Here is a 23,764-nt window from a genome sequence, read left to right on the forward strand (position 1 = left end):
AAATGATAAGCTTCTTTCGAATAAAAAAAAAAAAAAAAAACACACAGCTACAACCATAATCTAAATTTCCTACAACCCCAAGTTCTTTAGTTTACAGCCACTTACGTATTTCGCAGAATGCTAATCCTAATATAAGACCATAACCAGTCCCTCTCAATGATCTTTTTCTTATCCTCCTGAAAGAGAAATTTTTAGAGGTTCTTAATACAGATGGCAATGTAGTATCATAAAATAAAAACACACGGTTAACAAGATAGAACAAATATTTTAAGATTCTAACACAAACGTACACCTGTTGATTTGCGAATTGACCTAAAAAAAATAAAAAAATTCGAACAACAAAATCGAAGAAAGAAACAGACATTAACCTGTAGAAAGAAAACTGAGCAGACCTAGAAAATTCTCTGCGCGAGATTGATTGTCAACTTGAAACGATGGAAATAAGAGGGGATACATAAGGCAAACAAAAACAGTGAGAATTGAGAAATTTTAGGGATCTTAATGGGCCGAGTTAATATACATATCACTACTAGGGTTTTTTTTTGCTTCCAGAGCAAGTAACTATTCTACAACAACAAATATATGTGTAAAACTATGCGTATCTTCCGTAATATCCTTTCATACTGGAGTTGAGTCATGAATGATCTTGTGGAAGCAAGAAAGACCAAGCCCAAGAAGAGTAAAGTCAACTATGTATATGCTTCTTCAGCAAGTCTCCAGAGAAAACAGAGCAATATGGTGATCCGCTGAACCACTCCTGACGAAATCTGACCTTTCAACACCAAAAGTCCAACACAAGTGATTAGGAAGACTAGAATTATATTATTGTGTACTCTTTCTTCTTTGGCACTTGTACCATTTTGATAACCAGTTTTGCTGTATCCAATATCCGAGAATCTTTCTATATAGTATTCTCATAGCTTGGTCCAAGAATGTATCACAATTGTGTTCATCCATGTGTCAATTATTTTTCAAGAATCGTCTTGGTTTGTTAGGAAATGTTATTCAGTTCTCGTTTCTTTTGAAATCTTAAAGAAATTACTGATCAAGTCCAGAATAACTGTTAACTTTGGAAATAACTACATAATTCCATACAAGGGTTGAATTGATAATGTTACTCAATGGTTGATACATATTTCAAGGTTTAACACTTAAAATAGTTACTATTTAGTAATTTACGAACAAAAATTAGAAGTTAAAGAGTTAAACAAGGTGAGACTCAGACTCATCAATCTTGAGCTACTTATTTCCATATTCTGCCTTCATTATCTGCACCATATCACATTAATTTCTCTTAGCTTTTTTCAACGTGCTGCTGCTGCCTTAGATTCAGATCTCCACTTTTTTCAAATCCTATCTGTGACTGAAATAAGATGAAAAAAAAAAAATCAGGTGGATACATTACATATGGAGCATAATTGTGTCTATTAACCATTTCTTTTTTACCTCTAGGATGGACTTCACTTTAGCCATAGTGGACTGAAACAAGAGAAACATCAGGTGGCCGCAGATGTTCAGATCAACCATATAAAGGTTATCTTTCTAACTTTCTAAAATAAAACAACTGCATATATAACACCATTTCTCTTGCTTACCTCATCGAACGGCTTTCTTATGTTGCTTGAACGACTTCTTATGATTGAGAGAATCTCAGCCAACTGAAACAATGGCAAATCAGGTGGAGCCAGGACATTTAGAAATCAACCCATAAAGTGTGTCTTTTCAAAATAAAACAACTTGAGATGCAATCAGAGCCGGCCAGGAGTACAAGCAGGGCAAGCAGGTGCTTGCGGCCGTCAGATAATATAATAATTAATCGGCCTGTTTTTCTGAAAAGTTCTCTTGGTCTGATGGTAAAGCAGCAGGTTTTCAGTGACCTGCACCAGGGTTTGATTCCCAGCCTCTCTATTCCATAAATAGTCAGCGCCGGCTCTGGATGCAATAACACCGTTTCTTGATTACCTCTAGACAACTTGAGATGCAATAACACCGTTTCTTGCAACCCATAAAGATTTTTCTCATGTTTCATACATAGACTGAAACATGAGAAAAATCTTTCAAAGAAAACGCAAAAACCACACTCGTTGCACTTGATGTAAAAACGCCATCTTTTCTTTGAATCTAATTTANAAAAAAAAAAAAAAAAAAAAAAAAAAAAACATGAGAAAAATCAGAGGAAGAAGCATTAGAAGATATCAAACCATAACTCTGTATCCTTTCCAATTCAGAAAATTGCAATTTTTTTGCTTACCCGAGCCATTAACTTCTCCAATGACTCGCTCAAAGAATCCATCCCAGCCATAAGCTTCTTAGTCTTGAGAAATCCGAGAGTGTACACAAGTTTAAAATCAACCATAACCGTCTATCTATTTATAAAAAAAAGAAAAGCTAACGAACATATTGGGATCAATGTGCTTATACCTCTTCCGCTTCATCTGAATTAGAGTATAAATCAGCATCTGAGGGAAGAAGACAATAAAGAACACTGATAAATCTTCACAAGCAAAACAAAAACTACAGCCATAAACTAATCAATACCCGAAAAGATCCTTTACAGTCACATACGCGTGAAGAATCCAAGACCAAATATTGCATTTGTCTTAGAAGCTTGAACAAAAGCTCTCCAGAACAGTCCCTTCCTCCCCTGAGAAGATAAATCTCTCCTGCCATAATACTGCAGTTTATTTCCCATTCAATTTCAGTTCATGGTTTACCAAAAGATCAAACAAAACAAAGAAAAAAGAACAAAAGAGGCAAGAAAATGTTACCTTCAAGAGAATGGAGCCCAAGAATCCCATGATGCTCTTGATCCTGTGATATATATATTTAGGTATTCTCTTAGTCTTCAACATCATATATAAAGATGGGAGCTTTAAAAAAACAAAACACATGCAATTTCAATTTAGTAAAGTATATAACAAAGCAAATTTCAAAACCAGATTCGCATGTATTATCATCTCTAAGGAATAAAGATATAGCCTTTCCAGCATTGGCGATCTTATGGTATTAATGTTCTCTGGAAAAACCGACAGTTTAGACAAACATAAACAAACAGAGGTCTAATGGTCTTATGGGTTCATCTCTAATGGAGAAAAGGTGGAGCCTTTCGAGCATTGGTGGTCTTGTGGGTTCATCTCTAATGGAAAAAAGGTGGAGCCTTTGGAGCATTCATGGGTTTAATGGTCTTTGTGAAAACGATACTAAGCTAAACATAAACACAAAATCTATGTGAGAAGTCACCTAGAAACAAACAGAGGTCTAATGGGAAAAAAAAAGGTGGAGCCTTTAGAGCATTGGCGATCTTATGGGTCTAAAGGTCTCTAGAAAAACCGATTACGAAGACAAGCATTAACAGTTGTTGATTGATGTGCAATTCACCTAGAATTAGAAATAAGAGTTGTACGGAAAACCCTAACAACAAAATCCGAAACAGAGAAAAGAAACAAACAGAGGAACGGCATTGAGTAGAGAAAGAAGAAGATTGAATTAACCTAGAAACCTTACGCGACATTGTTGATTTTTTTTGTTTCAGACGATGTTGAGAGAGAGAGAACACTGAACGCCAACAATGTCTTCTAGTAGTACCGTTCACTTGCAAAAACGCTGGAAACAAGAGCGAAAGAGGCAAACAAAACAGTGAAATGTCATTCAATAAACCGGGTTTGGTTCGGTTGGTTTTCTGAATTTTGACTTTGATGTCCGAGCGGTGAGAGTGAGAGAGACCACGTTTTGTGTTACAAAGACCTAAGACCGCTCTAGAGACTTTCCATGAGAAATGAAACTGATCCATCAAAATTCAATCAGTTTGGGCCTAAAAAGCCCTCTAAAATCAAATTTCTATTGGAATCTGATTTTAAACATATTTGCTAATTCAGCTCAGAGTTCAGTTGTATACAAAAAGTCAAAACTACAAACTTTGGCCAATTCATGTACAAATTTTACCTATTTTAGCTTAAAACTGAAGACAAATAACAAGCTTTGTAAAACTCTGTTTCTTTATTATGATTTCAAGATGCTTTACAATATTGAGTCACATTATCTTATATATAGTCTCTAGAGAACAATGTAGAATTTGGTGACTCATCTCTCAAGGATACAGCTGTAAAATAGCTTAGACTTCATCCTTATCTTGTAGAACTTCAAACTGGTTTTGGAGAAGAGGTGTTGCAGAAGGGACAATCAACTTTGTCTTGACTTGTGCTTATTGACTTGGTTTGTAAATTGGGCCTTTGTCTTGTTGGATTGTTTTCTGGCCCATTTTGCTTATCTATCCTATATTCCCCCTCAAACTTGTGGTGGGTGAAACACCAACACCAAGTTTGCGCCGAAGATCTTCAAACTCTCTCCTTGGTAATGACTTAGTGAATATGTCAGCCAGTTGAAGCTGAGCTGGAAAATGGATTGTCTCAATGTGCCCAAGTGCGACATGTTCCCTGATGTAGTGGAAGTCAGTGTCGAAGTGTTTGGAATGTTTGTGAAGTGCTGGATTGGCACTCAAGTAAACGGCAGAGAGGTTGTCACACTGCAGCAGGGTAGGAAACTGTTGCGAGATCTTCAAATCACGGAGAAAGAATGAGAGCCAAGTGTTTTCATGAGCAATAGCAGTCAAAGCTCTATATTCAGCCTCAGTTGAGGAATTTAAAACCGTTTCTTATCTTCTAGCTGACCAGCTTATCAGGTTGGGACCAAGAAGAACACAAAAGCCGGTGGTAGAGCGTCGAGTCTTCTTACAGCCGGCATGATCTCTGTCACAGTAAGCGGAAAGAGATAAGTTTGAGCTTTTCTATAGATATATCCCCATATGCAGAGTGCCTTTAATATATCGAAGGATGCGTTTGAGAAGTCCAAAGTCAAAGACTGTTGGTTCGTGCATCCGTTGGCACACAAAGTTCACGACAAACTGAATGTCAGGCCTTGTGATTGTGAGGTATTGGAGCTTTCCTGCAAGACTTCTGAAGTACGTTGGCTCGGAGAAAGGTTCAGAGTTCAGCTTGACCAGATTTTGTGGAAGTGGGGTAGGCATAGGGTTTCAGTTAGACATAACATCTTGGTGTAGTATGTCTGAAGCATATGCTATCTGATGAAGAAAGGACCCAGAAGAGCATTTCTGAATCTCAATTCCAAGAAAGTAACTTTGAGCTCCAAGATCCTTCATGGAAAACCTCTTGTTCAGAGATATGAGCAGAGTTTGTAAAAGATCTTGATCATTCCCTGTGAGAAGCATGTCATCAACATAGATTAGCAATACCAATGACTTACCATTTTTGTGATAAGTGAATAGAGAAGGATCCGATTTGCTGCAGGTGAACACAAACTCAATCAAATATTTGTTGAATGTGTCAAACCATGCTCTAGGGGCTTGTTTGAGGCCGTAAAGAGCTTTCGTTAGGTGACACACATGAGATGGTCTCTTCTCATCGGCAGAACCCGGAGGCTGCAACATGAAAACTGGTTCTTGTAGTTCTCCATGAAGAGACGCATTTGAGACATCAAGCTGTTTTATTGCCCTGTCTTTTGTAGTTGCAACATCAAGGACCATTCGAATGGTTGCCGTTCTTACTACAGGACTAAATGTTTCAAGATGAATCCAAACCTTCCTCCTGATCAAAACCCTTGGCCACAAGCCGAGCTTTGAGCTTTTCAACAGATCCATCCGACTTGAGTTTGGTTTTAAAAACCCATTTGCATCCTAAGATGTTCCTATCCTCTGTGGGTTCAACCAAATCCCATGTATGTAACATGTGAATTGTTGTTATCTCATCATGTGTAGCATCATTATGTAACATGTGAATTGTTGTTATCTCATCATGTGTAGCATCATTCCAGCCAGGATGTTTTAGTGCTTCTGCAATATTCTTAGGTTTTGCAGGAGCAAATCTTGAAGTAAGGAGAACAGACCTAGTGTTAGGCTTATGAATTCCTGCCTTTTTTCTAGTGGTCATGGGGTGGATGTTGTCGACTTGAGGCTCTTCTTGTTGTTCGCCATGCTCTTCTTCCTCTTCTGTAGTGGAGGTGTCAGCTTCTTCACTGGTAGAATTGTTAGCCTCATCACTTGTAGAACCGTCACTTTCACTAAGAATGTGATTGTCATCATGTCCAGGAATGTATGCAGGAGCATGATTGTTGACTTGGTTTGTTGTAGGTTTCAGCATTGGTGATTGATATACCGGTGACAAGACAGATGTTTCAACATTTAAGGTTGATATTGCAGTGGATGCTTGCCAAGCTTGCAGAAGAGGCGTAGTATATGTAGGAATCAGAGACTTGTATTGTTCAGTAAATGGAAAACTTGTCTCATCAAACACCACATGTCTTGAGATATAGACCTTACTTGTTGGTGGATAAAGGCATCTATATCCTTTATACTGAGTGTGATATCCCAGAAAAACGCATTGTAAAGACCTTGGATCAAATTTGTGTGTGGCCATTGGTCTGAGGCAGGGATAGCAGGCATAACCAAACACTCTTAGCATGGCATAGTTCGGTTTTTGTTAAACAGGAACTCATAGGGACTGTACTGTGGTTATCGAGACTTGCCAAAGGAAGCAGGTTTGTGATGAAGCTCGTTGTGAAGAAAGCTTCGACCTAGTGATGAAGTGGAGTATGACTGTGGAACAACATCGATATGCCAAGCTCCACTAGATGTCTATGTTTTCGTTCTGCAACTCTATTTTGCTGAGGAGTGTAAGGACAAGATATGCGATGAATGATTCCATTATCTGACAAATGTTATTTTAAGAGATTAATTGTAAACTCTCCACCTCCATCACTCTAAAATACCTTTATCTTTGTCTTGAATTGATTTTCAACCATTTTCTAAAATATCTTGAAGATAACAATGAACTCAGATTTAGCTTTCATTGGATAGAACCAAGTGAACCTTGACAAATCATCCACAAAAATAGCATAGTATTTTAATCCTTGATTTGATACAACTGGGAATGGTCCCCATAGATCACAATGTATTAGATCTAGGGGACACAAAACACGTGAATCCGAAGAAAAAAACTGAAATCTACTACTCTTCCCCATCTGGCAAGGCTCACAAATGGAGGTGGTTCTACTCTTATTGAAAATTATCTCCTTGATGGTCTTAAGTTGTTGAAGAATCTGAGAATTTTAATGTCCAAGCCTGTGATGCCAAGTTTCTTCTGAAGCTGCACATTGACGGTTAGAGAAAAAGGCTACAAATTCACCATTCCCCAACACATAAAGTCCACTACTTCGAGGACCCTTTGCCACCATCTTCTGAGTGGGTATATCAACAATACATACTTTGTTAGAGTCAAACCAAATCCCACAAGGAAGATCATCACATAACTTAGAGACAGAGATTAGAGACTTTTGCATATCAGGACACACCAAAACATCATTTAATAAGACTGTACCAGCAGTCAAAGTAATGGTGGTGGATCCAACATGAGTGATGGGAAGATAGGCTCCGTCTCCAACTAGCAAAATATCATTGCTAGTGTAGGTTGTCGCGGTCTGCAGGTTACCAGTGGAGGGAGTGACATGAGATGTCGCACCGGAGTGTGTGACCCAATCATTACCATCAGAAACTTGCAGAGACGAAAAAACTTGAGCAACATCAGGACGTTGATAGTTGTTATCAAACCGATTGTAACAATCATACGCCATATGACCAACACACCCACAAATCTGACAGATATGTCGGTCTTCATTCACTTGAGAACTGGACTGGTGTTGAGAGAACCCTCTGCCTCGTGAAGAATAACCACCACGTCCNAGATATAGACCTTACTTGTTGGTGGATAAAGGCATCTATATCCTTTATACTGAGTGTGATATCCCAGAAAAACGCATTGTAAAGACCTTGGATCAAATTTGTGTGTGGCCATTGGTCTGAGGCAGGGATAGCAGGCATAACCAAACACTCTTAGCATGGCATAGTTCGGTTTTTGTTAAACAGGAACTCATAGGGACTGTACTGTGGTTATCGAGACTTGCCAAAGGAAGCAGGTTTGTGATGAAGCTCGTTGTGAAGAAAGCTTCGACCTAGTGATGAAGTGGAGTATGACTGTGGAACAACATCGATATGCCAAGCTCCACTAGATGTCTATGTTTTCGTTCTGCAACTCTATTTTGCTGAGGAGTGTAAGGACAAGATATGCGATGAATGATTCCATTATCTGACAAATGTTATTTTAAGAGATTAATTGTAAACTCTCCACCTCCATCACTCTAAAATACCTTTATCTTTGTCTTGAATTGATTTTCAACCATTTTCTAAAATATCTTGAAGATAACAATGAACTCAGATTTAGCTTTCATTGGATAGAACCAAGTGAACCTTGACAAATCATCCACAAAAATAGCATAGTATTTTAATCCTTGATTTGATACAACTGGGAATGGTCCCCATAGATCACAATGTATTAGATCTAGGGGACACAAAACACGTGAATCCGAAGAAAAAAACTGAAATCTACTACTCTTCCCCATCTGGCAAGGCTCACAAATGGAGGTGGTTCTACTCTTATTGAAAATTATCTCCTTGATGGTCTTAAGTTGTTGAAGAATCTGAGAATTTTAATGTCCAAGCCTGTGATGCCAAGTTTCTTCTGAAGCTGCACATTGACGGTTAGAGAAAAAGGCTACAAATTCACCATTCCCCAACACATAAAGTCCACTACTTCGAGGACCCTTTGCCACCATCTTCTGAGTGGGTATATCAACAATACATACTTTGTTAGAGTCAAACCAAATCCCACAAGGAAGATCATCACATAACTTAGAGACAGAGATTAGAGACTTTTGCATATCAGGACACACCAAAACATCATTTAATAAGACTGTACCAGCAGTCAAAGTAATGGTGGTGGATCCAACATGAGTGATGGGAAGATAGGCTCCGTCTCCAACTAGCAAAATATCATTGCTAGTGTAGGTTGTCGCGGTCTGCAGGTTACCAGTGGAGGGAGTGACATGAGATGTCGCACCGGAGTGTGTGACCCAATCATTACCATCAGAAACTTGCAGAGACGAAAAAACTTGAGCAACATCAGGACGTTGATAGTTGTTATCAAACCGATTGTAACAATCATACGCCATATGACCAACACACCCACAAATCTGACAGATATGTCGGTCTTCATTCACTTGAGAACTGGACTGGTGTTGAGAGAACCCTCTGCCTCGTGAAGAATAACCACCACGTCCTCTTGATGTTCATATATTTTGCCCTGTTTTCCCTTAGTATATTCACATCTTTTGCATTATTTTCTATCTCATTTGTCCATTATTGCATAGTTTTAGAACTGTTTATGCATTAGAGTAGATTTGCATTGCATTTGCATAGTTTCTTGCATAAACAGGTGATTTTGGATCCTAAGGAGCATAGAAGTGATGCTGAAGCAGATTGGAGCTGTCAAGAGAAGGAAACAAGGGATTTGGAGCTGAAAAATCAAGGTCCGGAAGTCCACTCGACCAAGCACTCGGCCGTGTGCGGAGAAGGACTCGACCGGATGGGAGAAGCAAAAGAAGAAGCCACTCGACCAGCACTCGACCGAGCACCTGGTCGAGTTGACCGAGCCGCCCACTTATTTTGTCTTTTAGCATTTTTAGGGTTTCCCTTCCTTTTCCTATAAAAGGCCTTGTACTCTGCAGCCACAAAAGGAGAGATTTTTTAGAGAGTACATTCCTAGACCTAGTATTTACCCTTTTTGGGAATTATTCCTTTTTGCTTTTTATTGCTTAGATCTTTAGCCATTTTTGTTTATTTTTCTAAGAAATCTTTGATACTTGTTGGTTTCATAACTTTCAAAGTATTAAGAATTTGAGTTTGATTTCTTCTTCAATATTGTAGATCTTCATCTCATCTTTTTAAACATGCAAGTTTCATTGATTTCTGGGTTTATGACTTTGTTTATCATGTTTTGTGTTTGTGAGTAGTTGTTTAGGATCTTAAGGATGGGTTAGGCTGGATGATGGTTGTGGTTGTTTAGATTGGTCAAGCTTGTTTGTTATAGATCTCTTCTAGGCTAGATATGCTCTATGCTAATCTTATATCCAAGAGGGTAAGGTTAGATCTTAAGCTTCTTAGCATCATACCAATGTCTAAGTTGTTAGATAAGGATAGATCTAGAGATTATCATGAAGCATGCTAAGAGATTAGATGTTTTGTTGATTTTTGACTTTAATGATCTGTTGTTTAATGTCTGCTTTTATATGATCTTTGCTAGTGAGAGCTAGACTGGGAATATCTTAGCTTGATTGTTATTGCCAAGAGATTGGATTAACTTGTATTAGGAGATAATTGTCTAGAGATGGCTCATGTTTGATTGAGGTTTGTTGACCAGTTTTAGATAATCATAGCTTGAATCCAGCTCATTAATCCATCCTTAAGACANTGTTATAGATCTCTTCTAGGCTAGATATGCTCTATGCTAATCTTATATCCAAGAGGGTAAGGTTAGATCTTAAGCTTCTTAGCATCATACCAATGTCTAAGTTGTTAGATAAGGATAGATCTAGAGATTATCATGAAGCATGCTAAGAGATTAGATGTTTTGTTGATTTTTGACTTTAATGATCTGTTGTTTAATGTCTGCTTTTATATGATCTTTGCTAGTGAGAGCTAGACTGGGAATATCTTAGCTTGATTGTTATTGCCAAGAGATTGGATTAACTTGTATTAGGAGATAATTGTCTAGAGATGGCTCATGTTTGATTGAGGTTTGTTGACCAGTTTTAGATAATCATAGCTTGAATCCAGCTCATTAATCCATCCTTAAGACATTTCTTTGTTTATTGATTTCCTTTTTAAGCATTGTTAATTGATTGTTGTTTGCTTTGTTTCAATATTTGCTCTGTTTCTGGCATTCGCTCATAAACTCGACCATCCACTCGATCGAGCAACCGATCGAGTGCTTGCTCGAGCTCCTTCCAGAGTTCCTGTTTTATGTTCTGCATCTTTCTGTTTCATTCCCTGTTTCATTCTAGTTGCATTTCCTGTTGCATTCATTTAGTTTTTGTTTAATCATGTGGCATCACTTAGTTTGTTTACTATAATTCCTGTTCCTGTTTCATTTCATTATTGCTTTAATCATTCTGTTTATTTTGCATTTAGTACCCTGTTTTTAGTAGGTTTTCATTTTGCATTTCTTAATCTTCATTAGGTTGTTAGTGACAAACATCCTTTATATTTGGCTTGACTTAGATGAGTATTCACATCCTGATTGCTTGCATCACACTCATTATGGTTTGACATCTCTTATATTACAACTGCATAAGGGTAATTGAAACACCTTCCACCTGATCATCATATCATTCCATCTCTTTCATCATATCATTCACCAAACAAAAATCCGAGTTTCACCTCTGTTGTGACCAGATCTACCTCTGCCACGATAGCCTCCTCTAGATTGGTTGTCGTATCCTGATTGTTGAGCATGAAAGACTAGGTGTAAAGTGACCGATTCAGGAACACTGTAGGACCTAAGCTTGGTGTCAAAGCTTTCTACTTTAGATACAACATCACCAAAGCTAGGTGGATTGAGTTTACTCAGAGAACTTTGAATCACAGTCGTGATTGGGTCATAATCACGACCTAACCCATTCAAGAACCCGAAGATCTTAAGAGACTTGTCAATGGGTTTCCTAATAGAGCTTAAAGCATCTCAAATAGCAATAAACTCACGACAAATATGCAGCAAAGGTCATATCTTTTTTCTCTAGAACCCACAAACTACGACGAAGAGTAAACTCTCTAGCTATGCTACTCTTGTTGAAGTTTTCAGCTAAAGAAAGCCAGATATCTCTAGAGGTAATGAGATTGTGAACATACCCGATTACCTCTTCTGACAAGGTTCCTAAAAGCCATGAGTGAATGAGTGATCTGTGCAGAACCAGGACTCATACTGCGGATTAGGGACCTCTGTGGCAGTGTTGCCGGTTGCAGACGAGGTGGTACGCGGCGGAGCTATGAAGGTGCCATTAATGAACCCGATGAGCTTTTGGCAAGACAAGAGAGACTCAAATTATGTTTTCCAAAGAAGATAGTTGGTGTTGTTTAGTTTGATAGTGATAGTACTAGTAACATGAATGTTATCAGGAAAATGATATGCAGTAGCCATTGAAGCACTTGTGAGGGTTTTACAATGGCTCTGATACCATGAATACAAATAACAAGCTTTGTAAAACTCTGTTTCTTTATTATGATTTCAAGATGCTTTACAATATTGAGTCACATTGTCTTATATAGAGTCTCTAAAGAACAATCTAGAATTTGGTGACTCATCTCTCAAGAATACAGTTGTAGAATAGCTTAGTCTTCATCCTTATCTTGTAGAACTTCAAATTGGTTTTGGAGGAGAGTTGTTGTAGAATGTACAGTCAACTTTGTCTTGACTTGTGCTTGTTAACTTCCTTTGCAAATTGGGCCTACATACACTAAATTAGTAAGTACTAACACTACGACTAGTTCAATTAATGGGTGCTAGTTAGTTTGACTACCATGTTAGAGTTAGTACTTAATAATCCTACCAATTGCCACGCCAAAATCAGTTGTCACGTTATAAACCATTTTCAAAAGCTGTTTTTTGTCTTATATTTTATTTATTTATTTATAGTTATATTGTTTTTATGTAAAAACGAAGATGCAACCAATAATCAAAAAAACTTCATCTTTTATTAAGAATCTCTTAAACAATTTTACAAGGAGTGTTTAATCAGATTTACACATAGCCAACAGGACTTGTCACTGACAAATTTTTAATCTACCCAAAAACCCAATGAACCTAAAAGCTTATTCGCCTTAGTTCTGAAAATTCTTTTTGAACAATCAACCTTTGAAACAAAACAATGTTGCAACACTTCATCTGAACATTGACGAGTGGTTTCCTCAACAAATGCAACTGCAGCAGAGTGATTCTTTTGACCTTGCAATTGTTTAGATATAGCTAAGAGTCCTGATGATTCATCATTCAATCATTAGTATTGATCTAGTTGATTCAGTTGTGACTTTTTCTTGTACAGGTGGTTCTGTAACATGCTTTTGTAGAACCTGAGGTTTAACCCCAACATCATCTTCAGTGATTATCTTTGAGAGATTGCAGCATAGATTGAATTCCTCAGACTCTCTACAACCTTGATCATACTTTTTCTCATCATTCTTAAATTTTTTATTGTACAGATGTTTTTTAGCCACCCAGACTCTAGAAAAATGATAGGGATCAATAAAACACTTTCTTGCCATCCAAAGCTCATTGATCTTGTTCTTAAAATTGTAACAAAAAGATATGACATGAGCAGTTTTACCACAATGATAACATTCATAAATCCTTTGTCCTCGTTTGGATTTAGTCCAACCTTTTCGCTCATGAGCAGATATAGGTTGATGTTGTATGTTCCTGGTTGGTGCAACAAAGACCTTCTGTTGAACCACTTTTTCCAGAATATTTGATTCAGCTTCATGATTTACATTGCTCTTAACGAAGCTTACTGATTTATCACGAGACAACAACTCAACAGTTTCCTCTTTGTGAAAACTCAGACCTCGATGCTGAGATCCTACAATTCCCATAGATAGTATCTCATCAAGTTTCTTGCCACCATTATACAACATCCTAATCTTCTTGTGATTCTCATTCAGCTCTCTTTCCAGAATTGTTGCTATTTTTTTTTCCAAACCATACTTTTCTTGAAGTGCCTTCCCTTTCTTTTCTAATACTTCTTATCCAGAAGAAGGAAGTTCCTCACCAATCAATCCTTCATAATTATTTTCTTCAAGCATACTGACTTTGGCTTCCAAACGCAGCTTTTTCTTTATAAGAACCAATTTTTCGTTGCACAACTGGACCTAGTTGTCGTACAAAATACAATAGCTCTCTTTTGAAATCGACTCTTCATCATCATCATCTGAGCTTTCATCAGCTATATCATCACTCTTAGCATTGTATGCAAAAAGATTCAACATTCGTCCTTCTTCTTCATCCCCATTACTCTCTGATTCGAATCACTAAAGCTAACAAATGTCTTACTATTTCCTTTCACCATGTTTGGGCATTCAGATTTCAAATGTCCAATTCTTTTACATTCAAAGCACTTCATCTCCTTGCCCTTAACCATTGGACAGTCAAGTTTGTAATGAACAAAACCACCACATTCAAGACACTGAATCTCTTTTCTCCGATCAACTTTTTCTTTCTCATATCTATTTGGCCTAGAACAAGACCTCTCTGTATCACTTTGATTCCAGCGAGCTAACTCTCGTTCCTATCCTTTTTAAACACGCTTGAGAGCTTTCCAAAGTTTTTTACCATCAAGTACATGTTATCTTTTATCTCTTGCAACTGATCACTCATGTCATCTTCCTTGAATGGAATTCCTTTACCAGACTGATATCCCAAGATCTCAACCTATAGCGAGTATAGAGCTCTCGTCGGTTGACTGCTCCGATACCAATTGTAAAAATGAAGATGCAGCCAATAATGAAAAGATTTTTTTCTCTTATTAAGAATCTCTTAAACAACCTTACAAGGAGTTTTAATCATATTTACACATAATCAACACGACTTGTCACTGACCAATTCTTAATCTACCCAAAAACCCAAAGAACCTAAAAGCTTATTCGCCTTAGTTCTGAAAATTCTTCTTGAACAGACAAACAACATGTTTGCCCCAATAACACAATATATAGGACACCTCCTATTCTTGGGTTTACCCCTAAAGTGAACCATTTTGTTCACTTTTCCTTATTTTAACCAATAAGAATATGATATGTCATAATACATTTAATAACCTATTCATTCACTTATTTATAAAATAAGGAAACAAAATCTATATACATTATTATAAAATTAAAAACTCAAACCGCTCTTTTATAAACCTAAACCGACATATAATTTCGCTTTAATTATAAAATCTAAACCTTAACCACTGCATTTGTAAACCCAAACCGACATATAATTTCGCTTTAATTATAAAATCTAAACCCTAACCACTTCATTTGTAAACCCAAACCAACATATAATTTCGTTATAATTATAAAATCTAAACCCTAACCACTTCATTTGTAAACCCAAACCAACATATAATTTCGTTTTAATTATTAAATCTAAACCCTAATCATCTTATTTGTAAACCCAAACCGATACATAATTTTGTTCTAATTGTAAAATTTAAACCAAATCTATATTTAACTTTCCTTAATTAAAAGTATAGAATTTGTTTACTTAATTTATTTTGCTTTTTAATTTAATTTTGATTTATTTATAGAAAATTCTGATTAGTTGGAAATGAAGAAGTGAACAACAAATTTTATCTTAGGAGTGAAACTAAGTATTTTTCTTTTTAATTTCTTAAAGAGGAAATAGAGAATACGATCTATTCCCTTTGTTCCATTTTACTAAATACTTTAGAAAATTTTATTTGTTTTATTTTATTTGAATTTCTCAAGTTTTATGCATTATTTATACAGTATTAAGTTACCGGTTTTGTGACCCTTTTTTTTTTTTTGGTGCAACGACCGGTTTTGTGACTATTTTGACTTATGTAGTATATTTTCTATTGGATTAATTTTCTAGATGATAATTTTTTTTTTTAATTTAAGTTTTGTGTTTCTAGTGAAGAAAAAAAAAAGTTTAAAATGGATGAGATGGTGTACAATAATGATATCCCCAATAGTAATTGTTAAAATTGTGGAAGATGTCAGCATTAAAGAAACACAACTTTGTTCTTATACAATTGATTGCAAAACCCATAACAATTTTATCCAAAAGTAAGAAAAGTAGAAAACAATCAATTATTTCCCCTGAAAAGGAACTTAGGTAATTTCGGAGGGACCGAGGAGTAGTGCTTAGGTTTTGTTTGCCTCTCAGATAAGCTCACATGGCCGACTCCATTAGCTGTCTAATCAAATAATCTAATCTATATTGAGTATTTCACTCTTCTTGTAAATTAGATTTTTGGAAAAAAACACAAACAAACATCTCGAAACTTGAACTCCATCTGAGATTTGATTAAGTACAGTGGATTAACAAAAACAAGAAAAAGAGATCTCTAATCCTATTTTTAACTCACTTTACACATACTTAATTATGCAACTACTTATTATTGCCCATAATAAAAACAAAAATTAGTGTTAAGGAAGAAACGTAGGGATGGTAGTAGAAGAAGAGTGTTGGTGATGATGTTGATGTTGATGTTGATGTTGATGACGATGAGCTTGATCTTTCACCCCCGCCGTGGAAGCGTGACCACACCGGTCACATCTCAACGGCGTAAGAATCCGGCGACAAGAAGGACAAGACGACCTAGAAACCAGCCATTTGTCTATACACGCCACGTGGAAAGAATGGCCACATAGAGGAAGCACTCTTATCACTTCACCGTCGGCGAACTCAGTGAGACAAATAGCACATTCCGTCGTGTCTCCGTCGTCACCGCCGCCGGAGGTAGATTCCGCGACGGTGAAAGTGGATCTTGGTAGAGACTGGAGAGCTTTCTTTTTCAAGCCTTTGTTCGGAGACGGCGAAGAATCTCCACCGCCGGTGAACCTCCGGAGCCAAGCGCAACGCACGACGGCGGCGAGGCCAGCTACGCATATAAGAGCGCAAAGAAGAGCGGACAAAATCACCACCATGTCTGATTCCGCTACGATCATCTCCTGAGACGGTTGTGGTGGCGGCGGCGCCGTCTCAAGTAATCTTGACGGTCGAATCATCTTTTTTGAGCTTTGGAGTTTTTTTTTTTCCTTTTTCTTTGTGTGAGTTTGAAGACAAGAAAATGTGTGGAGTGATGAAGATAAGAAAGAATCTTGATCCACGTAATAATAGAGACACATAAAGGATACATACATATATAATAATATGTGTATATCAAAATAAGATATTATTAATATTTAGATCAAAAACTATATGATAATGTAATACATGCATGGTTTGGATGAAGAAAAACAAAATTAGTAAGTACTAATTATTTACTTGTGTTTTTTTTCCTTCGAATTTAATGGCTAAATTAGTGTTTAATTTGTTTACATGCAATTTGTGTCTCCTAATTAATGAGAGTATTGTAGTTTCGTGTGGAAACAAATTCAGTTAAGAAACAAACATTTTGCTCTCAAAAGAGATGCGTACATCTATCTCCAACTTCTTAGATCACAAACCCTTTTTTTCTTTTTCTTCCTACACTTCCAAATTGTGTGTGTGTGTGTGTGCATGTTCATTTCTCTTACGACTAAGTCAATTGATGGTGAGAGATCATCAAGACTTGTTTATTTTCATTATGTGTATAAAAATAATTGTTTTTATATGGTTATGGTATTAAAAATCGGATAGAGAGAGGTGAAGGTGACTAATAATATATTTATTGAAATTCGAAGGAGAATTTGGAGTAAATAGTAGTATATAAAGAAGAAAAGATGGGTAGGTGGGTTGGCTTTATAGGTTCAGTTTTGACGAACACATTATCAAAAGGTATAAGTAAGCTCCTTTCTCACCTAAACGGCTAAACCTACCTTCGATTAGACCTTTTTTATTTTATTTTTAAATTCTCTTACATTTAAATATTTTTTTCATAATATGTGTTTGTTTCTGTCATAACCCTAATTAATAAAATAGGAGGACAAAGAAAAATGAGAGATCAATGTGTGGAATAGAACATGGCATTTGTAAATAACACCGGCCACTACTGGTTGGTACTTGGTTATTTATTTACTCATTGCATTATACTTTTATTTTTGTAATAAGAATTTTAGCATCACAAACTTTTAGTAATGTTTTTGCCAACCAATTAACCGACCATTTGTTTTTGGTACACGAGATAATTTTGAAGCTCGAAATTCGCATTTTGATTCTAACATATATAGTAACTTTTGTGTGTGTGTGTGTGTAATTTGTCTTCTACTAATAGATTTTGGATCTTATAAGTTTTGTATAGGCATAGGTGGGATCTGGATTTAAATCAATTATTATCGAAAACAAAATCTTTAAAAGTGGATCATCGTGTCAATAAATTTGGTAGGATATACGTATATATAAATCGAAACAGGATACAATTTGACACGTAATGTATTGGTGAAAATTTTATACTATGAATTAATAAATAAATAGTTTGCACAAAAAAAAAATGAATTAATAAATAAATAACCCGCAGGTACACGTCTGTATACATTTGAGGTTCGTTCGTCATTTTATATTTGAAGTTCACACCTTGACCAATGACCATAATAGATTGAGATTCTTTTGTATCCAAGTAATTTACAACTTTGTTTTTTTCACGTCTAACAAACCTCAAACCACTTGGACTCTTTTATAGATGAATCAAGTTCCAATTAAACCGTGTCGAAATGCTAAACCAGATATCAAAACCAGTCTCAATTAAACCTTTTATTTATCAAAAAAAATTGATTAGTTGGTCAGCAGAGTTGGGAAGCTCTCCATATCGAGTTATCGACGCATGTTCCTTTCTAATCAAAGTGATTATGTCTTAAACTGATAATGTTTTCCTCTTCTTTTAGCATTTAGTGTAGCTCATAATACAACTTTAACCAACTTAAGTTTGTGACTCTAGCTTTCGATATAAAAACAGTAGAACTTGTAAGTATAAAGACATCCGAAATGGAATCTTTCTTTAGCTAACTTGCTTTTTATTTTATTTTTTAACGTCTCTTTACATGAATGCAAGACATGTGAATCTTACCAAAATACAAAGCAAAAGACAAATATAAAATAAAAAAAATCAACAATGGATATAGAAAGGGAAAAAAAAACTGTTTAACCAAAGTTGGTGGTTTTTTTAGCTTTGGTCTTGGATTAGTAGAGACTGTAGAGTTTAGGTAATGTTGTTCCCTTTTCTTATACCTTACCATTAACCTATAATTTTATCAGATTTAATCACGAGAAACACTATATCATATCGTTTTTTTTTTGGGGTAGTTTTCGCCTTAAAATTAATCAAAAAAATTCGTAAAAGTGGGACTTTCCATTTAAGTGTTGTTTCGAATTCAGAACTTCATCAGTTAGACGCCTATATTGGGATCGATTTTGAAGTCTAATCTGATACAGTTATAAATTATATCTCAACAAAAAGCCAACTGCAGTATTTGTCTGATGATCACTATAACTCCAAAAGTTATACAAAACCTAGTTATGAAAAATGGGGTGCAGATGTGCTTGTCTGTCTCTTCGACTTTATCTTTTTTATTTGTTTATCAATCTTTTTTGTTGTTCTGTTTAAAGTGAATATGCCTTTTAGTTTTAAGTTATCTGTGAAGTACCAATCACAGGGATTTTGTAAGGAACCCTTTTATCATCTTTTTAGATATCAAATGATATTTTATATCCCATGTGCTCCCCTCTGCGCATAGCTTATCCATCAACTCTCTCTATTATTTAGCATCATTATAATGGGCAGTCCAAAAACATATACAGATTATAAAGCAAACAGAAACTTTTGTAGTCTTTTCCTATCATACCACTGGAATTTGAAGTTTCTATATATTCGATAAAGAGTTATTCTGACTCAGTATATCTTATCTTCATCTTCCATTTTCCAGAGGATTACAACACTTCCTAATCAGTGAAAGAAAACAAAAAGAAAACAAAAAAAACTATCACGGTAAGAAAGAAAAAAAATACAAGGCCTGGTCGTACTTGAACTCTAATTTTGATTCTAGCGACTAGTCGACTACTCAATCATTTGGCCCGTCAACTAAACATGTGACTTTTGTCAAACTTATAAAGCTTTGTTCTTTGGTTACAGCTCCTTTTCAACTCGATTTTAGTTTAGCCGGTTTGGTGGAAAACCATTGCTATAAAACAATGTGGCAAATAATTAGAGGGATTTTGAGTTTTTAACGACGTTAGGTCTTACTATTTGTTCAACATGTTCTAATTAAGCCACTTCTCTAATGAAGTATCTGGAACAAAACAATTGAATTGGCAAACACAAAACCCTATAATTAATGTACTTAATACATGGTATTCGATAATTAACTTCTTCACCACGGCATTGATTTATAAAAGCATTACACAAATAAACCCTAAGCTGAGTCTACAACATTTTTTGTTTTGTATACAATGGTAATGCTACTATGCACTTATCTATGAAAAAGAGCTGAAGATAATCATTACCAGTCAGATGATCAAATAGAAGATGAAAACAGCAAATGAAATTATGAGAAAATTAGGCAACATTTACCACATGATCAGGATTTAGTCTTAGCTTCTGCTAAAGTATCTCCTAAGTCTCCTGAGTCTCACGAGTCTGGTCCATAATCCCTCTTGATCAACCACGCTAAAAGTAACGAGGTCTTTGAAATCTGCTTTTGTGCTTAGCTCCTCAAAGGCGCTTACAAGGTTCTCTAGCCTTGCAACAAACTCTATGAGAAGGGAAGCAAGCGTAGCCAAAGACAAAGAACTCGCGCTTTCGTATACTTTATATACTGTATCATTCACCACAGAACCACCAATGAAGGACACGCTTGGCCATGTCTCTCGGTTTCTTAACATCATACTCTCTGTTGACATCCATGTCGGAGATCCATCATTACCACTGGCTGGATTCTGATTGTTGCTGCTGATGTTGTTAGTGTCCCAAATCTGACTTAAGGATTTGATCACTTTGGTCTCGTGAGCTTCTTCTTCTTCTCCTTCTCCTGCTTCAGCTTGCTCTTTAGTAGCCGCCCAGCTTTCTGAGTTGACAAGAAGGTAGGATTTACTGTCTATCTTCATCTGTAACTCCTCTGCTGCACGTTGAACGTCATTTAGAATCTCTCTGGGGCTTAGCTTCTCCATTTTCTCCACTTTGTCTCCAATCAAACGCAGAACTTTTGCTCCCTCATTGCCAACTCTTTGAAGCTCATGACGAAAAGGTTGTCGTTTCTGTGGAGCTGCCTGCCAAATCACAAAGGTATACAATGTTCTCATATATCATCGAGTTTGTAGAAACTTGTAAGCTTTTAAACATCTTACATGGGTTTCATGGAATAGTTTAATAAGGATTAAGGAACCTGTATCTCTGAAAGTACACAACCATGTATTGCCATGATGGTGAAAGCACAATGCCTTAATGCACCACTTAGTTTGACATAGTTTTTCCATGGATGGTTAAACGTTTTGTAAGGTCCATGTGGAGGCTCCCATATGGCAAACTCGAGCTGCATAAAGAAAGAATTCTTAATGCTAAGAACATGCAATTTCTTTTTAGTTACTGTTTCAACTTCAAACATGCATACCAGTGATTCTTCTTGGCTTGTAGATTGAATAGCGGACCTGTAGCCACTATATAATGGATCATCAGATGTTTGGTACGTGAGAATCTTGGAGGGTACTCTCTCGTATTCCACACATTGCAAGTAGCCATTAACACATCCTAAATATTTTAAAATAAAACAAAACCTGAAATATCAGTTCAAAACCTAAAACTTTACAAGGAGAGACTAACATAATGATAAAATGACCAAACCCCAAAAAGGCTAATTGAAAGTAAACGGTAAACTGGATTTGTCCACCATCTACTTTTCTTAGTAGACTTCATAATTTCATATTAGTAAATAATTTTTCTCGTTAAATTTCAAAATCAAACTAATCATAATATTATTTTTCAATTATATCTATTTAGAATCTTCATCTCAAAAATATATGATTTACATTTTAGGAATTTGATTGGTCCATATCATCTGAAAACTTTCATATTCTCTGTTTGAAGGACCATTGAGTTTATGTTTATTTACCTTCTAGGGAATTAGCCACACTCTTGAAATTATTGGCTACCAGTTTATGGAGATCTTCTCCGGCCCATATTGGAAATATGAATATATTCACAACCAAAGAAGTGGTCGCACCGACAACAATAAACAAAAACCTGTAGTAGGCAGTGCTGAAGAAATCTCCTGTATTGTTCCCCGAAACAAGAACAATACAATATGTCAACAAGAACACCCTGAATGCATATTCATACGGCTTCATGGCCGGGTGGAGTTTCGTATAACTAGCAATGAAACCTGATAGATCAAAGGTCAAAATTAAAGAGAATGTTACTAGCTATATCAATCTTCAAAACCGTCATGTAGGAGGAGTACAAGGGAAATGCAGCAAACAAAAACCTGCAAGGAAAATGCAGATTATGATGATGGCTTCCTCGAACTCTCCTGATAAAACAGAGAGCCTCGCGATGCCAAGCGCAAGTCCTCCAGCTGATAATGTGCCTATCCCTCTGTTAAATCCTTTGACCAAAGTTGCTCCTACAAATAAACATTTGAATTATATTAGGCGGTAAGCGGATAACAACTCATCGGTTATAGCCTAAACTCCGTACTCAATGTTTAGTAAGCTGGTCTATTATAACATATGAAATAGCATGATTCGTAAATATATAAAAAAAAATAAATATTTCAAACTCATAATGATACTCAAACAATATTAAACATTATATATATATATTAAAAAACATTGATAATGCTATATATATATATATATATGTGAGACTTTTACATATAACAATCATATGAAAAAGTTCAAGGATGCTTAATTTCAAAAAAAAACAAAAAAATCCAAAAATATTTAATTCAAAAAGTCAACTATTAAATATTATATTAATACTTTCAATCAACATTAAACAAATATATATATATATATATATACATGAAGTCAAAATTTATTATGTAACTAGAAAATATAAAACTAGATTGAATAAGGAAAAAATAAATCAAGAAAATTAATATTAACGGTGGTATGGACCAGCTTACCTATTTTTAATAACATAAACATTTAATTTCATACTTTAGGAGATGTCGGCATGGTATATGAACGCATAGCGTCTATTTTATAGAAAGATTTGAATCCAAATATAAAAGAAATGGAATCAGTAAAGTTCCCGTTAAGCATTAGAATGAACCAACGGCTTACCGGCGAACATGTGCAAAAAACTCAAAACCTAGAAGAATATATACAAACATGAAACAACAAAGCAAGCTTTCCCAAATCTAATCAAATCAAGAATGAAATTCAAATACCTACGGAGTACTCGAAAACCACGACGACAGTAAGGATGCCCCATACAGAGTATTTACTAGCATTATGCAGCGGCTCCTTGAGGAATATGACGACAGAGCAGAGAGAGAGAGCCATTCCCATCTTGACGGCGAAGAAGAGCTTCCGAGGATCAGAGTGTCCCATCTCGTACAACTTGGCGACCCCGCGGAAACACCAGTTGGATTCATTATTCTGCTGCGAGAGAAGCCTCTCTCTGCTTTGCTGATGAAATGGACCCATTTTGTTTCCCTAAATTATTCCTAAGATGAACCTTGTTGTGTAGTATATATATTAAATAAAAAGAGATTTTTGTCATTACTTTGTATGTACGTTGCAAATGCTTATCTTTCCCCATTTATTCCATTCATGCAAATACTTCAACACATCATCACTAACAAAATAACTTTATAAGTTTTTAAATTATAACTTTTTTTTTGTTCCATATGTGGACCTGTGAATGGACCCTATTATAAAGCGGTTATTAATTACGCGCGTATCTAAAACATAGAGAGATTTTAGGAAAATGTCAAAAACAAAAGTTTCGATCTTTTATAGAAAAAAAAAGAAAAGAAAAGTTTTTATGGTTTTGTGTCTCGTGAGTAATGTGACTTGTGACTTGTGACTTTGATAGTGTGAAAGCGTCGTAATTTATTACATCTACCGCTCGCTCGCTCACCATTCTTCCTTCCAAGGTCAAATCCTAGCTACCCGCCCTTCTCTACACTTGAGATGTTTTCTACTAGATTTTTTTTTTTTTTTTTTTTTTT

The 23,764-nt window shown here is 35.9% G+C and overlaps 3 protein-coding genes across 5 annotated transcripts; all 3 read right to left on the reverse strand.

The window, feature by feature from the left end:
• Nucleotides 945-3,594, reverse strand: LOC104767048. Of its 2 annotated transcripts, none has more exons than XR_764164.2 (8): nt 3,505-3,594; nt 2,769-2,811; nt 2,566-2,674; nt 2,422-2,459; nt 2,252-2,314; nt 1,596-2,121; nt 1,447-1,479; nt 945-1,363 (listed from the first exon to the last, which is right to left on the reverse strand). XR_764164.2 is itself a non-coding variant. In XM_010491070.2 (8 exons), exons 1-6 carry the CDS (start codon nt 3,509-3,511, stop codon nt 2,026-2,028), a joined length of 369 nt encoding a protein of 122 aa, XP_010489372.1. In that variant the 5' UTR covers nt 3,512-3,594; the 3' UTR covers nt 945-1,363; nt 1,447-1,479; nt 1,596-2,025. The 2 variants fall into 2 exon arrangements, 1 of the variants encoding a protein (XP_010489372.1); XM_010491070.2 differs by having other exon boundaries at nt 3,492-3,594.
• On the reverse strand, nt 15,943-16,802 carry LOC104767049 (probable E3 ubiquitin-protein ligase ATL44). Its single transcript, XM_010491071.2, has one exon. The coding sequence runs from the start codon at nt 16,685-16,687 to the stop codon at nt 16,106-16,108; it is 582 nt and encodes a 193-aa protein (XP_010489373.1). The 5' UTR covers nt 16,688-16,802; the 3' UTR covers nt 15,943-16,105.
• LOC104767050 (aluminum-activated malate transporter 6-like) lies at nt 19,929-23,256 on the reverse strand. 2 transcript variants are annotated; one of them, XM_010491072.2, is made up of 6 exons: nt 22,979-23,256; nt 22,070-22,207; nt 21,698-21,967; nt 21,200-21,336; nt 20,975-21,121; nt 19,929-20,858 (listed from the first exon to the last, which is right to left on the reverse strand). In XM_010491072.2, exons 1-6 carry the CDS (start codon nt 23,235-23,237, stop codon nt 20,184-20,186), a joined length of 1,626 nt encoding a protein of 541 aa, XP_010489374.1. In that variant the 5' UTR covers nt 23,238-23,256; the 3' UTR covers nt 19,929-20,183. The 2 variants fall into 2 exon arrangements, with proteins under 2 accessions (XP_010489374.1, XP_010489375.1); XM_010491073.2 differs by having other exon boundaries at nt 22,983-23,104.

The sequence above is a fragment of the Camelina sativa genome, chromosome 19 (assembly GCF_000633955.1).
Source record: "Camelina sativa cultivar DH55 chromosome 19, Cs, whole genome shotgun sequence".
NCBI lineage: Eukaryota > Viridiplantae > Streptophyta > Magnoliopsida > Brassicales > Brassicaceae > Camelina > Camelina sativa.

What these genes read in the sequence shown, in the direction of transcription:
- LOC104767048 (XM_010491070.2), bottom strand. Translation starts at nt 3,511, where the DNA reads ATGTCGCGTAAGGTTTCTAG. An exon ending in TGGGCTCCATTCTCTTGAAG is followed by an intron (nt 2,675 to 2,768) that starts GTAACATTTTCT and finishes AATAAACTGCAG; the next exon opens with TATTATGGCAGGAGAGATTT. An exon ending in ATTCAGATGAAGCGGAAGAG is followed by an intron (nt 2,315 to 2,421) that starts GTATAAGCACAT and finishes GGATTTCTCAAG; the next exon opens with ACTAAGAAGCTTATGGCTGG.
- LOC104767049 (XM_010491071.2), bottom strand. Translation starts at nt 16,687, where the DNA reads ATGATTCGACCGTCAAGATTACTTGAGACGGCGCCGCCGCCACCACAA.
- LOC104767050 (XM_010491072.2), bottom strand. Translation starts at nt 23,237, where the DNA reads ATGGGTCCATTTCATCAGCAAAGCAGAGAGAGGCTTCTCTCGCAGCAG. An exon ending in GGTTTTCGAGTACTCCGTAG is followed by an intron (nt 22,208 to 22,978) that starts GTATTTGAATTT and finishes GTTTATTTGTAG; the next exon opens with GAGCAACTTTGGTCAAAGGA. An exon ending in CAAGCCAAGAAGAATCACTG is followed by an intron (nt 21,122 to 21,199) that starts GTATGCATGTTT and finishes TTCTTTATGCAG; the next exon opens with CTCGAGTTTGCCATATGGGA.